The 15,482-nt window shown below is 40.4% G+C and overlaps 1 protein-coding gene across 1 annotated transcript in view; it reads left to right on the top strand.

The window, feature by feature from the left end:
• The window catches only part of LOC128667078 (lymphotoxin-alpha), a 103,786-nt gene extending 88,726 nt beyond the window's left edge, over positions 1-15,060 (top strand). Inside the window, exons 6-9 of the mRNA XM_053721965.1 lie at positions 9,161-9,422; positions 11,767-11,806; positions 12,469-12,522; positions 12,612-15,060. Of these exons, the coding sequence (XP_053577940.1) occupies positions 9,303-9,422; positions 11,767-11,806; positions 12,469-12,522; positions 12,612-13,066 (669 nt within the window). The 5' untranslated portion in view covers positions 9,161-9,302 and the 3' untranslated portion in view covers positions 13,067-15,060. The remainder of the gene's footprint in view (positions 1-9,160; positions 9,423-11,766; positions 11,807-12,468; positions 12,523-12,611) is intronic.
• Positions 15,061-15,482: the final 422 nt, after the last annotated feature.

Here is a 15,482-nt window from a genome sequence, read left to right as displayed (position 1 = left end):
CATCTTCTATCTTCTTCCATCCGGCGAGGAGCGGCACCATCTTGAAGACATCCGACGCGGGGCATCCATAGATCCCGACGACTAAACGACGAATGACGGTTCCTTTAAATGACGTCATCCAAGATGGCGTCCCTACAAATCAGCCTTGCCACAAATACGTTGCGGAATTCCAGCGTATTTGCGGTTGACGGCTTGATAAATAGAGGCCAGTATTGATCTAGGCCCATTTTGGTATATTTCATGCCACCATTTCACAGCCAAATGGGATCAAATATAAAAACATTAACTTTTTCACAAACTTTGGGATTCTTACTAAAATTGTTTACATACTGCTTGTGCAATCATGGCACAAATGATTGTAAAAGCTTCTCTGGGATCCCCTTTGTTCATAAATAACAGACATTTATGGCTTTGCCATTGCTTTTTGGTAATTAGGCCGCTAATTGCAGCTGTGCACCACACTTTTATTATTCCCAGCAGTGAAGGGGTTAATTATGTAGCTTGTAAGGTTAATTTTAGCTTTAGTGTAGAGATCAGTCTTCCACCTGACACTTACCACCCCCTGACCCCTCTCAAACAGCACTCTTCCCTCCCCCACCCCCCAATGGTCACCCCAATCTTAAGTACTGGCAGTTTCATACCTTTTTTTTAAAACTATTATTATTTTCCTTAGTGTAGGATTACCCCCTTACCTTCCAACCTCCCTGATCCCTACCAAAAATCTCTCTAACCTTCTGCCTTCTAACTAATTGCAGTTGTCTGCCAATACCCAGTTATCCACCAATTTGTTTGTTTTCAATTTGATGATAATAATTAAAAGTTTTTTTCTGTAGTGTAGCTGCCCCCTCATGCCACACCTCATTATCCTACCCCTTCCCCCTCCTAGATCCCTTTCCCACCCTCTAATCCCCCCTCCATTATAAGAATTTCCTCTCCCTAATTCCCCCTCCTCCCTCCTTCCCACTCATTGACACTGTAAAAAGAACATATTCTGTAGAGTAGCGGTCCCACCCACTCCCGCCCCTCCTCCAGTGATGGGCCACCCACCTGCCTCCCTCCTAACCCTCCCACACCACCAACGATCTGCACCACTGCTGCCCTTCTATTTCTGCACTGCCCCACTTGTGGGGCATGCAGAGATAGCGCAATCTCATTACTTTTAGCGAGATCGCGGCAGAGAGAGGCCCAGGACAGCAGCGTCATACAGGGTACGACGCGAGTCCTCAAGGGCTTAACGGCCAGCGTCGTACAGGCTACGGCACTGTTCATTAAGGGGTTAATATACTTTTTACCTCTGTGATTACCTTGTATCTAAGCCTCTACAGACTGCCCCATATTTCGGTGCTTTTGACTGACTTTCATTTTAGTCAATCAGTCCACCTCTAACAGTTTCATTCCTTTCTCTCCCCATATCTCCCCTCTCTCCCCCTATCTCTCCCCATCTCTCCCCATCTCTCCCCTCATCTCCCCTCTCTCCCCATCTCTCCCCATCTCTCCCCATCTCTCCCCATCTCTCCCCATCTCTCCCCATCTCTCCTACTATCCTCTCTTCATTTCTCCTCATCTCTTCCCTCTCTCCACCCTCTCTCCTCATCTCTCCCCCTCTCTTTCTCCCCTCTCATTCCATCTCTTACCTCTATCGCCATCTCTCCTCTCTCTCCCCCTCTCTCTCCCCATCTCTCCCCTCTCTCGCCCTATCTCTCCCCATCTCTCCCCATCTCTCCCCATCTCTACTCATCTCTCCCCATCTCTCCCCTCATCTCTCCATCTCTACCCCTATCTCTCACCTCTCTCCCCATCTCTCCCCCATCTCTCCCCTCTCTCCCCATCTCTCCCCATCTCTCCTCATCTCTCCCCATCTCTCTCCATCTCTCCCCTCATCTTTCCCCTCTCTCCCCATCTCTCCCCTCTCTCCCCCTATCTCTCCCCTCTCTCCCCATCTTTCCCCTCTCTCCCCCTATCTCTCCCCATCCCTCCTCATCTTTCCCCATCTCTCCCCTCATCTCTCCCCTCTCTCCCCATCTCTCTCCATCTCTCCCCTCATCTTTCCCCTCTCTCCCCATCTCTCCCCTCTCTCCCCCTATCTCTCCCCTCTCTCCCCATCTTTCCCCTCTCTCCCCCTATCTTTCCCCATCCCTCCTCATCTTTCCCCATCTCTCCCCTCATCTCTCCCCTCTCTCCCCATCTCTCCCACTATCCTCTCTCCATTTCTCCTCATCTCTTCCCTCTCTCCACCCTCTCTCCTCATCTCTCCCCCCTCTTTCTCCCCTCTCATTCCATCTCTTACCTCTATCCCCATCTCTCCCCTCTCTCCCCATCTCTCCCCTCTCCCCCCATCTCTCCCCTCTCTCCCCATCTCCCCCATCTCTCCTCATCTCTCCCCATCTCCCCCTCTCTCCTCATCTCTCCTCATCTCTCCCCCTCTCTTTCTCCCCTCTCATTTCATCTCTTACCTCTATCGCCATCTCTCCTCTCTCTCTCTTCATTTCTCCCCTCTCTCCCCATCTCTCCTCATCTCTCCCCATCTCTCCCCATCTCTCCTCATCTCTCCCCATCTCTCCCCTCCTCTCCCCATCTCTCCCCTCTCTCCCCATCTCTCCCCATCTCTCCCCTCCTCATCTCTCTCCTCTCTCCCCATCTCTCCCCATCTCTCCCCATCTCTCCCCTCTCTCCCCATCTCTCCCCATCTCTCCCCATCTCTCCCACTATCCTCTCTCCATTTCTCCTCATCTCTTCCCTCTCTCCACCCTCTCTCCTCATCTCTCCCCCTCTCTTTCTCCCCTCTCATTCCATCTCTTACCTCTATTGCCATCTCTCCTCTCTCTCCCCCTCTCTCTCCCCATCTCTCTCCCCCTCTCTCTCCCCATCTGTCTCCCCATCTCTCTCCCCCTATCTCTCCCCTCTCTCCCCATCTTTCCCCTCTCTCCCCCTATCTCTACCCTCTCTCCCCATCTCTCCCCATCTCTCCTCATCTCTCCTCATCTCTCCTCATCTCTCCCCATCTCTCCCCATCTCTCCCTTTTCTCCCCATCTCTCCCCATCTCTCCCACTATCCTTTCTCAATTTCTCCTCATCTCTTCCCTCTCTCCACCCTCTTTCCTCATCTCTCCCCCTCTCTTTCTCCACTCTCTCTTACCTCTATCGCCATCTCTCCTCTCTCCCCATCTCTCCCCTCTCTCCCCCTATCCCTCCCCATCTCTCCCCTCTCTCCCCCATCTCTCCCTATCTCTCCCTATCTCTCCTCATCTTTACTCATCTCTACTCATCTCTACTCATCTCTACTCATCTCTACTCATCTCTCCTCATCTCTCCTCATCTCTCCCCATCTCTCCCCATCTCTCCCCTCATCTCTCCCCTCTCTCCCCTCTCTCCCCATCTCTCCCCATCTCTCCCCATCTCTCCCACTATCCTCTCTCCATTTCTCCTCATCTCTTCCCTCTCTCCACCCTCTCTCCTCATCTCTCCCCCTCTCTTTCTCCCCTCTCATTCCATCTCTTACCTCTATCACAATCTCTCCTCTCTCTCCCCATTTCTCCCCCTATCTCTCCCCCTATCTCTCCCCCATCTCTCCCCTCATCTCTCCCCTCTCTGCCCATCTCTCCCCATCTCTCCCCATCTCTGTCCTCTCTCCCCATCCCTCCCCTCTCTCCCCCTATCTCTCCCCTCTCTCCCCATCCCTCCCCTCTCTCCCCATCTCTCCCCATCCCTCCCCTCTCTCCCCATCTCTCCCCATACCTCCCCATCTCTCCCCATCCCTCCCCTCTCTCCCCATCTCTCCCCTCTCTCCCCATCTCTCCCCATCTCTCCCCTCTCTCCCCATCCCTCCCCATCTCCCCCCATCTCTCCTAATCTCTCCCCATCTCTCCATCTCTCCTCATCTCTCACCATCTCCCCCCATCTCTTCCCATCTCTCCCACTATTCTCTCTCCATTTCTCCTCATCTCTTCCCTCTCTCCACCCTCTCTCCTCTCTCCATTTCTATTAATCTCTCCCCTCTCTCTTCATCTCTCCCCATCCCTCCCGTCATGCCATACTTCCGCTCTCACTCTCAGCTCACATTCTGTGGTTTAATGATAAAAGTACAGACATCAAGGGGGATTTCCCTACCTGAGCAAGCAAACAATGAATGTGTATTCATATCTGTATTATATTGTTATTAGTAAATATCACATACTTGCATAGTCTAAGCTAATTATAGAATTTTAGATCATTTATACTACAGGTCATAACTGCAGAAATTGAGACAGTGACTAAATTTAATAGGTCCTAGAAAATGGTTAGTAAAAACAATTTGAAATATTCATTATTTTCTTTCGGCTAGATTACGAGTTTTGCGTTATGGCTCATAACGCTGCTTTTTCACTACCACTGCTATTGAGAGTCTTGTAGGTATAGCTGTACTGCACACCGTTTTGGCCGTAACACAACGTAACTACCGCACCTTTCAAAAAGTCCTTTTTCAATGGGACTTCCATAGCGCCGGTATTACGAGTTTTGCCTGTCCGGCCAAAAAGTGAGCAGTACAGTCTATACCGTCAAGATTTGTACTGCCATGTAAAGTCAGTAGTTATGAGTTTTACGCTACATAGCTGTAGAATAAAACTCATAACTAAAGTGTTACAAAGTACACTAACACCCATAAACTACCTATTAACCCCTACCCTCCCGCATTGCAAACACTACAAAAAATGTATTAACCCCTAATCTGCCGCTCCAGACATCGCCACCACTATCATATACATATTAACCCCTAAACCGCCGCACTCCTGCATTGCAAACACTAGTTAAATATTATTAACCCCTAATTTGCCAACCCCAACGTCGCCGCTGCCACTATACTAAAGTTATTAACCTCTAAACCTCTGGCCTCCCACATCACTAACACTAAATAAATATATTAACCCCTAAATCTAACCCTAAGTCTAACCCTAACCCCCCTAACTTTAATATAATTAAAATAAATCTAAATAAAAATTACTATCATTACCTAAATAATACCTATTTAAAACTAAATACTTACCTATAAAATAAACCCTAATTTAGCTACAATATAACTAATAGTAACAATGAAGCTATCTTAGGTTTTATTTTTATTTCACAGCTAAGTTTGTATTTATTTTAACTAGGTAGACTAGTTAGTAAATAGTTATTAACTATTTACTAGCTACCTAGTTAAAATAACTACAAATGTATCTGTAAAATAAAACCTAACCTGTCTTATAGTTAAACCTAATATTAAATACAATTAACTAATGTACAAAAAAAATAAACACTAAATTACACAAAAAAGAAATTATCAAATATTTAAACTAATTACACCTAATCTAATAGCCCTATCAAAATATAAAAATCCCCCCCAAAATAAAAAAAAAACCTAACCTTCACTAAACTGCCAATAGCCCTTAAAAGGGCCTTTTGCGAGGCATTGCCCCAAATAAATCAGCTATTTTACCTTTAAAAAAAATACAAACAACCCCCCAACAGTAAAACCCACCACCCACACAACCAAACCCCCCAAATAAAATCTTATCTAAATAAACCTAAGCTCCCCATTGCCCTGAAAAGGGCATTTGGATGGGCATTGCCCTTAAAAGGGCATTTAGCTCTTTTCCATTGCCCAAAGTCCCTAATCTAAAAATAAAACCCACCCAATAAACCCTTAATAAAACCTAACACTAACCCCTGAAGATCCACTTACAGTTTTTGAAGACCGGACATCCATCCTCATCCAGCCGGGAGAAGTCTTCATCCAAGCAGGGAGAAGTCCTCAACGAAGCCGGGAGAAGTCTTCATCCAAGCGGCAAGAAGTCATCCTCCAGGCAGGCAGAAGTCTTCTTCCAGACATCATCTTCTATCTTCAACCTTCCGACGCAAAGGGGCTCCATCTTCAAGACATCCGGCACGGAGCATCCTCTTCATACGGTCCCAGCCATACACTGAAGGTATCATTTAAGGGACGCCATCCAAGATGGCGTCCCTTGAATTCCAATTGGCTGATAGAATTCTATCAGCCAATCGGAATTAAAGGATAAAAAATCCTATTGGCTGATGCAATCAGTCAATAGGATTCAGCTTCAATCCTATTGGCTGATCCAATCAGCCAATAGGATTGAGCTCGCATTCTATTGGCTGATTGGAACAGCCAATAGAATGCAAGCTCAATCCTATTGGCTGATTGGATCAGCCAATAGGATTGAAGCTCAATCCTATTGGCTGATTGCATCAGCCAATAGGATTTTTTACCCTTTAATTCCGATTGGCTGATAGAATTCTATCAGTCAATTGGAATTCAAGAGATACCATCTTGAATGACGTCCCTTAAAGGGAACCTTCAGTGTACGGCTGGGACCGTATGAAGAGGATACTCTGCGCCTGATGTCTTGAAGATGGAGCCGCTCCGCGTCGGAAGGATGAAGATAGAAGATGCCGTCTGGAAGAAGACTTCTGCCCGTCTGGAGGACGACTTCTTGCAGCTTGGATGAAGACTTCTCCCGGCTTCGTTGAGGACTTCTGCCTGCTTGGATGAAGACTTCTCCTGGCTGGATGAGGATGGATGTCCGGTCTTCAAAAACTGTAAGTGGATCTTCAGGGGTTAGTGTTGGGTTTTATTAAGGGTTTATTGGGTAGGTTTTATTTTTAGATTAGGGACTTTGGGCAATGGAAAAGAGCTAAATGCCCTTTTAAGGGCAATTCCCATCCAAATGCCCTTTTCAGGGCAATGGGGAGCTTAGGTTTATTTAGATAGGATTTTATTTGGGGGCTTTGGTTGTGTGGGTGGTGGGTTTTACTGTTGGGGGGGTTGTTTGTATTTTTTTTTTTACAGGTAAAAGAGCTGATTTCTTTGGGGCAATGCCCTGCTAAAGGCCCTTTTAAGGGCTATTGGCAGTTTAGTGTAGGCTAGGGTTTTTTTTATTTTGGGAGGGATTTTTATTTTGATAGGGCTATTAGATTAGGTGTAATTAGTTTAAATATTTGATCATTTCTTTTTTATTTTGTGTAATTTAGTGTTTATTTTTTTTTTGTACATTAGTTAATTGTATTTAATGTTAGGTTTAACTGTAAGACAGGTTAAGTTTTATTTTACAAGTAAATTTGTATTTATTTTAACTAGGTAGCTAGCAATTAGTTAATAACTATTTACTAAATAGTCTACCTAGTTAAAATAAATACAAGCTTAGCTGTGAAATAAAAATAAAACCTAAGATAGTTACAATGTAACTATTAGTTATATTGTAGCTAGCTTAGGGTTTATTTTATAGGTATTATTTAGGTAATGATAGCAATATTTATTTAGATTTATTTTAATTATATTAAAGTTAAGGGTGTTAGGGTTAGACTTAGGGTTAGGTTTAGCAACATGGGGGGCAGCAGATTAGGGGTTAATAAGTGTAGGTGGGTGGCGGCGACATTTGGGGCGGCAGATTAGGGGTTAATTTGTAATGTAGGTGGCAGCGACATTGGGTGCGCCAGATTAGGGGTTAATAAGTGTAGGTAGGTGGCGGCGACATTGGGGGCGGCAAATTAGGGGTTAATAAGTGTAGGTAGGTGGCGGCGGTGGCGGAGACTGCAGATTAGGGGTTAATAAGTGTAATGTAGGTGGCTGCGCTGTCGGGGGCGGCAGATTAGGGGTGTTTAGACTCTAGGTTTATGTTAGGGTGTTAGGTGTAAACATAACTTTTTCTTTCCCCATAGGAATCAATGGGGCTGCGTTACGGAGCTTTACGCTCCTTTATTGCAGGTGTTAGGCTTTTTTTTTAGCCAGCTCTCCCCATTGATGTCTATAGGGAAATTGTGCATGAGCAAGTAAAACCAGCTCAAAGCGGCGCTGGTATTTGTGTGCGGTAGGGAGCTCAATGCAGCCATATCACCAGGTTTTTGCAAACCTGTAATAGCAGTGCTATTAAAGGTGAACGGTGACAATAACTTGCAAGTTATTACCGAGCCACTCATAACATAAAACTCGTAATCTGGCTGTTTGTCTGCTTTTTCTAATGTTTACCTCTGTTAAAATTGTGCTTTTCGCTATTTGTTCAAAAAGATAGATATTCCCTTTATTACCCATTCCCTAGTTTTACATAACCAACACTGTTATATTAATATACTTTTTACCTCTGTGATTATCTTGTATCTAAGCCTCTGCAGACTGCCCCTTATGTCAGTACTTTTGACAGACTTGCATTTTAGCCAATCAGTGCTGATTCCTAGGTAACTCCATGGGAGTGAGCACAATGTTATCTAATATGAAACACATGAACTAGCTCTGTCTAGCTGTACAAAACTGTCAAAATGCTCTGAGAAATATATATATATATATAGTATATATATATATATATATATATATATATATATATATATATATATATATATATATATATATATTAATACGGTATCTTCTCTCAAATGACAATCTAACATGTAGAGAGTGCACAAGTTCAGTTCTGTCCTCATTTTTATAACTTTAAAGGTAAAATCTATTTAAATAGGTAATTATCATCTCTGTCTCTGTATCTATCCCTAAATATATGTTAGTGCATACTAGATGGTATAGAGTCTGTCTATCCTATCATCTGACTGTTACTCCACAATTTTCTCTCTTTAGTTTATCATCGGTCTAACTTTCCATCAGTCTGTCTGTCTCTATAGCTATCCTATCATCTCAATCTCAATGTTTCTGTCATTCTTAACATCTATCTATTTATCGATATGACTATCATCTATTTATCTATCATCTTATCTGTCTGTCTATCTATCATCTATCTCTCTATCTCTATCTACAGTATATGTCTACCTATCTATATATCTATATATACATTATATATATATATATATATATATATATCTGTCAAACTTAAATCTGTCTGTCCTGTCATCTATCTGTCTGTCTTTCCCTTTCTCTCTCTACTTTACCAGCAATCTAACTTTCTGTCTATCTATTCTATTATCATCTTGCCTTTCCACCTGTCTTTTTGTCTCTCGTTTTCCTCTGCTAAACTATTTGTCTGTTGATCTATATCTGTCTGTCTGTCTGTATTCACTATCACTTTATTCCACTCCATCTATGTGTCCCCCTCCTTTGTATTTCCCTGTATTCTGGGATTTCCTTTCTATGCTCTCAATCCTCAGAAGCAAATTTCTCTACTTCCTCTCTCTCTGTCTTTAGTTGTGGATTTCCCCGACCAGGCCACAGTCTCTGCCCCCTCCCTCTGCTTTCAGATGTCTATAAGACTGACTATTCACAGACATGACACAGAGCTGATTTATACTCTAAACCTGCAAATCGCTGCTCTGATCTCGGAGGCACCATGCCAGCGACATTACCCAGAAATCTCCAGGGCTTCACAGAGTTATCTAAAAGATTATTTGTGGGTTACCTGGTAACACAGCTCTACCTCAGCTGCCAGGTCACATCATCCCCAACTCAGGTGAGACACCTTAAATGCCATAAAACTGTAGTCAAACTGTAACCTCCGAATTCTAAAGGATATTTAAGTCCATTTAAATTCCTATAAAATCTTTAATTTTGCATAAGAATATTTTGCTTTCTTTTTACATAATGTAAATCTGTGTTTTTTTCCACTGCTCCACAGAGGATGGAGAGCATACTGCAGGATGCTGATTTCTGATCTTGCAACATTCTACACAGTGATTGCTTGATCAGCAAAAGAGCTCATGTATATCTGTTCCTGGTTAGGCATAACAAATAAGATAAGATAAATTCAAGAGTCCCTTTTCTGCAAAACAATGCAGTTTATTAACAAAATAACAGTTTTAAATGTTTTTAAAAATATTTTAAATATCTTTTGTAAAACAGTCCTTAATCACTAATAGACTTTCATTTACTTATACTTTAATATCCCCTTAATTAAAAGAACAGTAAACACAGGAGATTTGCATAATCAACAAATGAACAATAACAAGACAATGCAATAGCACTTTGTCTGAACTTCAAATGAGATGTAGAATTTTTTCTAACAAATTTCAGCTGTGTCTATTTTCCACTCCCACTGCATCATGTGACAGCTATCAGACAATCACAAATGCATACACGTACCATGTGACAGCCATTAGCTAATAACAAATGCATATACGTTTATTCTGTGAATTCTTGCACATGCTCAGTAAGAGCTGGTGACTCAAAAAGTGTAAATATAAAAAGTCTGTGCACTTGCTCTATCTGAATCATGACAGTTTATTTTGACTTTATATTAGTAGATTTTCAATCATTTTTAAACATGAACATGACCCTGCAAAGTGCTATAATTTTTTTAAGACAATTTGTGGAGTATACACCTAACCAGAAATTGTAGTATCCACAGATTATGCCCGTTTTATATTTTATTTGATGTTTTGGGGATAATTCATGGTCAGTAGAGTTTAAGTCATCCTGAACATAGAAAGTCAGATTGAAAATGCCCTTGCCATAGTGTGTAATGGCTTGAAACATACAGCCTATATATTTGTTTCCTCCCTGGGATTTTTCTTAAAGGAATAATATTCTGTACATAACTTTATTATGTTTAAAGGGACATCAGTATCAAAATTAAGCATCTATTGTTGAGACACAGAATGTAATTGTTAGAGACATTGTTTAAGTTACTTTGTTTGCTTGGTATCAATTGTTGAAAAGCACAGGTAGGTAGGCTCAGGAGCTGCAATGCTCTTCTGAGAGCTAGCTGATTGGTGGCAATGCACATATACATCTTGTCATTAACTTACTAGATGTGTTCAGCTAGCTCTCAGTAATGCATTCAAATTTAATTTAAAGGGATATGAAACACAATATTTTTTATTGCATGATTCAGATAGAGTATGCAATTTTAAACAACTTTCTAATTTACATCTATTATCTAATTTGCTTCATTATCTTGATATCCTTTGCTGACAAGCATATCTAGATAGGCTCAGTAGCAGCTGATTGGTGGCTGCACATAGATGCCTCGTGTGATTGGCTCACCCATGTGCATTGCTATTTCTTCAACAAAGGATATCTAAAGAATAAAGCAAATTAGATAATAAAAGTAAATTGGAATTATATTCTCTATCTGAATCTTCAAAGTAAAAGACAACTTGAAACCCAAGTTAGAGAACTCAAGTTTGATCCACTTAATTTGCCTACCAAACAGTCAGCCAGACAGTCAGATTTTACAGGATAGACTTTTGTGTCTGCAAAAATTGAAATCCTGACAAAAATCAAGTCATAATCACACAGTGATGAAAGATAAAAGAGACAAAGATCATAAAAACAGACTTAACATATGGAATTCATATTGTGAATCAAACGCATTTCGCTTTTAATACAAATTAACAAAATGCATTTTAATTATGACATATCTTCTTAGGAGTACAGTATTAGGGGCCTATTTATCAAAGGTCTTGCGGACCTGATCCGTCAGTGCGGATCAGGTCTGCAAGACCTCGCTGAATGCGGAGAGCGATACGCTCTCCGCATTTAACATTGCACCAGCAGCTCACAAGACCTGCTGGTGCAACACTGCCCCCGCTGACTCACGGCCAAGGCAGGGAGGTGTCAATCAACCTGCTCTGATGAGGCGGACAGGGTTATGGAGCAGCGGTCTTTAGACCGCTTTTTCATAAATGCTGTTTCTGGCGAGTCTGAAGACTCGCCAGAAACACGGCCACATAAGCTCCAATCAGAGCTTGATAAATTGGCCCCTTAAACTCAAATTTAACCAAAAAAAAGTTTGTTTACAATATACTAAAACTTGACCAAAGAGATGACAATCTATTTATTTTTTTTGGCCACAGAGAGAAGCAAAGACTGCCCAGAAAGTTCCAGATAGACAAGGTATGTAATAATCCAACCATTCTAGTCTTAATCTGTCATTGAAATTTGGGTTCATGCTGGTCTCTGTAGTCTTGATCTGATGGCAATGCATTCAGGTCCATAGAGCTTTTCACTTTCTGATTCTGCTTTTGCAATGCATTATGGTCTCTATAGGACTTAACAAATCAAGAATCACATGTATGCTTCAATCTACAGTTATAGAGAGTTTAACATTCCTGGTATATATTTTCTCATTACATTTCCTCCTTCAATATGGCTGCCAATGACAAAGGAGTGTTTGTACATAACCCAACAGCAGGAGTCAGATTACTAGAGGGTGCCCTGTAATATTAAAGGGACAGTCAACACCAGAATTTTTGTTGTTTAAAAGGATAGATAATCCCTCAGGGACCACTAAACTCACAATTTTGAATCCCGTAAACCACTAACATGAATTTATAAAAAAGGTACAAACCTCTATAATGTTCACAAGAACTGCTGGTGCAATGATAAATGCTGACAGCATATGCTGTCGGCATTTATCGATGGGCAGCGATGTGCAGCGGACATGATACGCTACTTCGTATCATGTCCGCTCACACATTGTTAAATATGCCCCATAGTTTGTTCTTTTTACAATGCAAGTTCATTCCAGTGACACTAAATTATCTGTTATTTTACAGGTGACCATCTTAAAAACACGAAAGATAACAAGAAACCTGCAGCTCATTTTGAAGGTAACTAACCATAATTACTATTTTATTTAACCCTTCATCTACAGAGTATCGACCTCTATTTAACCCTGTCTCTCACTTGTTTGTTTTAGCTGACCCATTCAGCCAGCACAGACTAATCTGGAGGAGTGATACTGACAACTCCTTCACACGAGGAGGGCTGTTACTTAGCAACAACACTCTTCGGATTGTCAACGATGGTCTTTATTTTGTGTACACCCAGGCCACATTTGAAGGTCGAGGCTGTCCACATGGAATTTCCATTTCTCTCTCTCATGGTGTTGCTTTACTGTCTGGGCAGTACCCAGAGGAGACGCCACTTCTAAGTGCTCAAAAAACCGCTTGCGGAGATCTTGCCAGGGGCAAGACAATGTCACCATCAGTTTTGTCAAGCCTTGGCATAGTTGGACCTGTCTGGAGCAGAGCCATTTTCCAAGGTGGGGTATTTTCCCTGGAGGAGGGCGACCTACTTTACACTGTAACAGAAGGAACGGACTATGTAAGACTTGGGCCTGGAGAGGCCTACTTTGGCGTATATGCGCTGTAAAGAGAAGTTATAGATTTACAGTTAAAGGAACATGAAACACAACCTTTTTATTTCATGAATCAGATAAAGTATAGCATTTTAAACTTTCCAATTACTTCTACTATCTAATGTGCCTCATTCCCTTGGCATCCTTTATTAAAAAACATAAAAAGGTTGGCTAAGGATCTGCAATGCACTATTGAGAGCTAACTGCTTATTGGCGGCTGAACATATATGCCTTTTCATTGGCTCATTCTATATATTCAGCTAGTTCCTAGTAGTACATTGCTGCTCTTTCAATAAAGGATACCAAGAGAATGAAGTACATTTGATAAAAGAAGTAAATCAGAAAGTTGTTTAAAATTGAATGTTCTATATGAATCTTGAAAGAAAATGTTTGGTTTCACATCCTTTTAACCACCTGCTTTCTATGACAAATATATTTATTCCCAACAAGTCTTGACAAAGACATCATTTATGGACAAAGTTTTTGGGAGTAAATATTTTTTTTGTACATTCTTAGTTTAGACACCATTACATTTATATGCTTTGTAATTATTGCAAAATATCAAATATTTAATATTTAACTAATTATTAAATTATTGAATGTTTAATTATTACATTAGAAGACACAACCTGCTAAATTCACTCTAATCACCCCTACTTCAGCAGTTTTGTAGTTATTCTGTGCAGCTTATTTACTAAGGTTCACACATCCCTCAAACCTTAGTAAATCAGCTAAGTATAACAATATAGGAAATGGTAAAGAAAGGTGCAAGACCGGTGAAGAGGGAGATGCTGGATACATTTCTTAGTGAATTTTGCCCAGTTAAACTTTGTACTATACAATTATTTATTCCTTACAAGTGTGGGTTATATATCCTAATTGTGTACCTCAAAATGTGTACTCCTAAACTTTTAAAAATCCAGCTTCCTAATAAGTTTGCATATTAGCACATATTTGTATGGAATAAAACCAAATTATAACATTCCCAAATATATTGTTTCAGTCATTAACCCCATGATATTTAATGGTTTTGAGAGTGTATTTATTCATCCTTAAAAAATGCAAGAGTTGATTTTTAAAGTTCTTATCACTTGGTCCTTTTGCTGCTTTATTTACCATATTTTGGCATATAAGATGCATATATATATTTTTTTTTTTATAGAATAAAACTTGGGAGTTCTAATTTACCATACAGTTTTTATAAGCTAAGTTAAATACTTATTTCAACATCAAAATATGAATATGTATTTGTATACTGTATATATGGTGCTAATATATACTGATTTGGGAAAAAGCAAGATTCTTACATGAAAGCAAAATGTGTTTAATGTTTCGTAAAGGATATGCATTGTTTACCATTAATTACAGTAGAATTGCATAATCAACAAATGCATAATAAAAATACAATGCAATAGCACAGCTGGTGTTTCACAAAGTGTGTACAGTATATAAATAGAAGGTTAATTTTCTTGTTGAAAAAGAATATGTATATATTTTACACTCTCTGGGTGCTAGCTGGTGATTTGGTGGCTACACATATTTGTCTCTTGTAATTGGCTCACCAGATTTGTTCAGCTAGCTCCCAGTAGCAGAGCAGAGTTTAACTATGTGTTTAATTCATTTGCAGGGGTTTAAACACACAGTTATATAGAAGCAATGATAACATAATATAATGCTCTAACATATTACAGCAGTTGTGTTTTGTGCCTTTATATATCTCTTTTTATGTAAAAATTGTGCTTTGTCTCACGCTCCCTAGAGAAGCCATAAACCAGCATCTGTTCTCAAATTGCTGCAAATTGCTTAACCAGGTACTTGATTTGCACTGTAGCATTAGTAAGTTACAGAATTTCTAGGGAACGTGGTAAAAAGCACAATTTTACACAAAAGCAAGAGGCGTTCAATGTCATTTTAAAGTTGTCAATATATTTTTTAAGCTTTATTGACAAAAATATTTAAAACAAGTTTCTAAAATCATGTTTTATTTTTATAGTGTTCATATCTGTTGTTGACAAGTGTAAATGTTTTATGTTTATTTTAATAAATTATTTTTTTTATTGTATAGAAATGTCTAAATGTCTGGGTTTTTTTTATATAACTCAGTAAGTCTATACAGTAAAATTGTTTGATAAACACGTATTTCTTTGTTAAAGGGATACTTTAAACTGAAAAAGTACATTCTCTAATTCTAATTGCTGATCCTAGTTTTCTGTCTGATTGACCCGGGGAAATGGTCTGTGATAGGTGTTAATGTAATATTCTGCTCAGGAGCTGCACTGCATCTAGACTTTGAGAGGAACATTACTTATGTGCTTAAACTACGGATGCCCACATATTTTTACATATCTCTCCATAGTTTGCAGTTTGTTATCTTATCATTTCTGCAAAAGTCAAACAATGAAGATTTTGTTAACACATTGATTATGGATT

This window comes from Bombina bombina, chromosome 7 (genome assembly GCF_027579735.1).
Source record: "Bombina bombina isolate aBomBom1 chromosome 7, aBomBom1.pri, whole genome shotgun sequence".
NCBI lineage: Eukaryota > Metazoa > Chordata > Amphibia > Anura > Bombinatoridae > Bombina > Bombina bombina.
The sequence above is the reverse complement of the archived record's forward strand: the minus strand, read 5'-3'. Positions and strand labels throughout refer to the sequence as shown.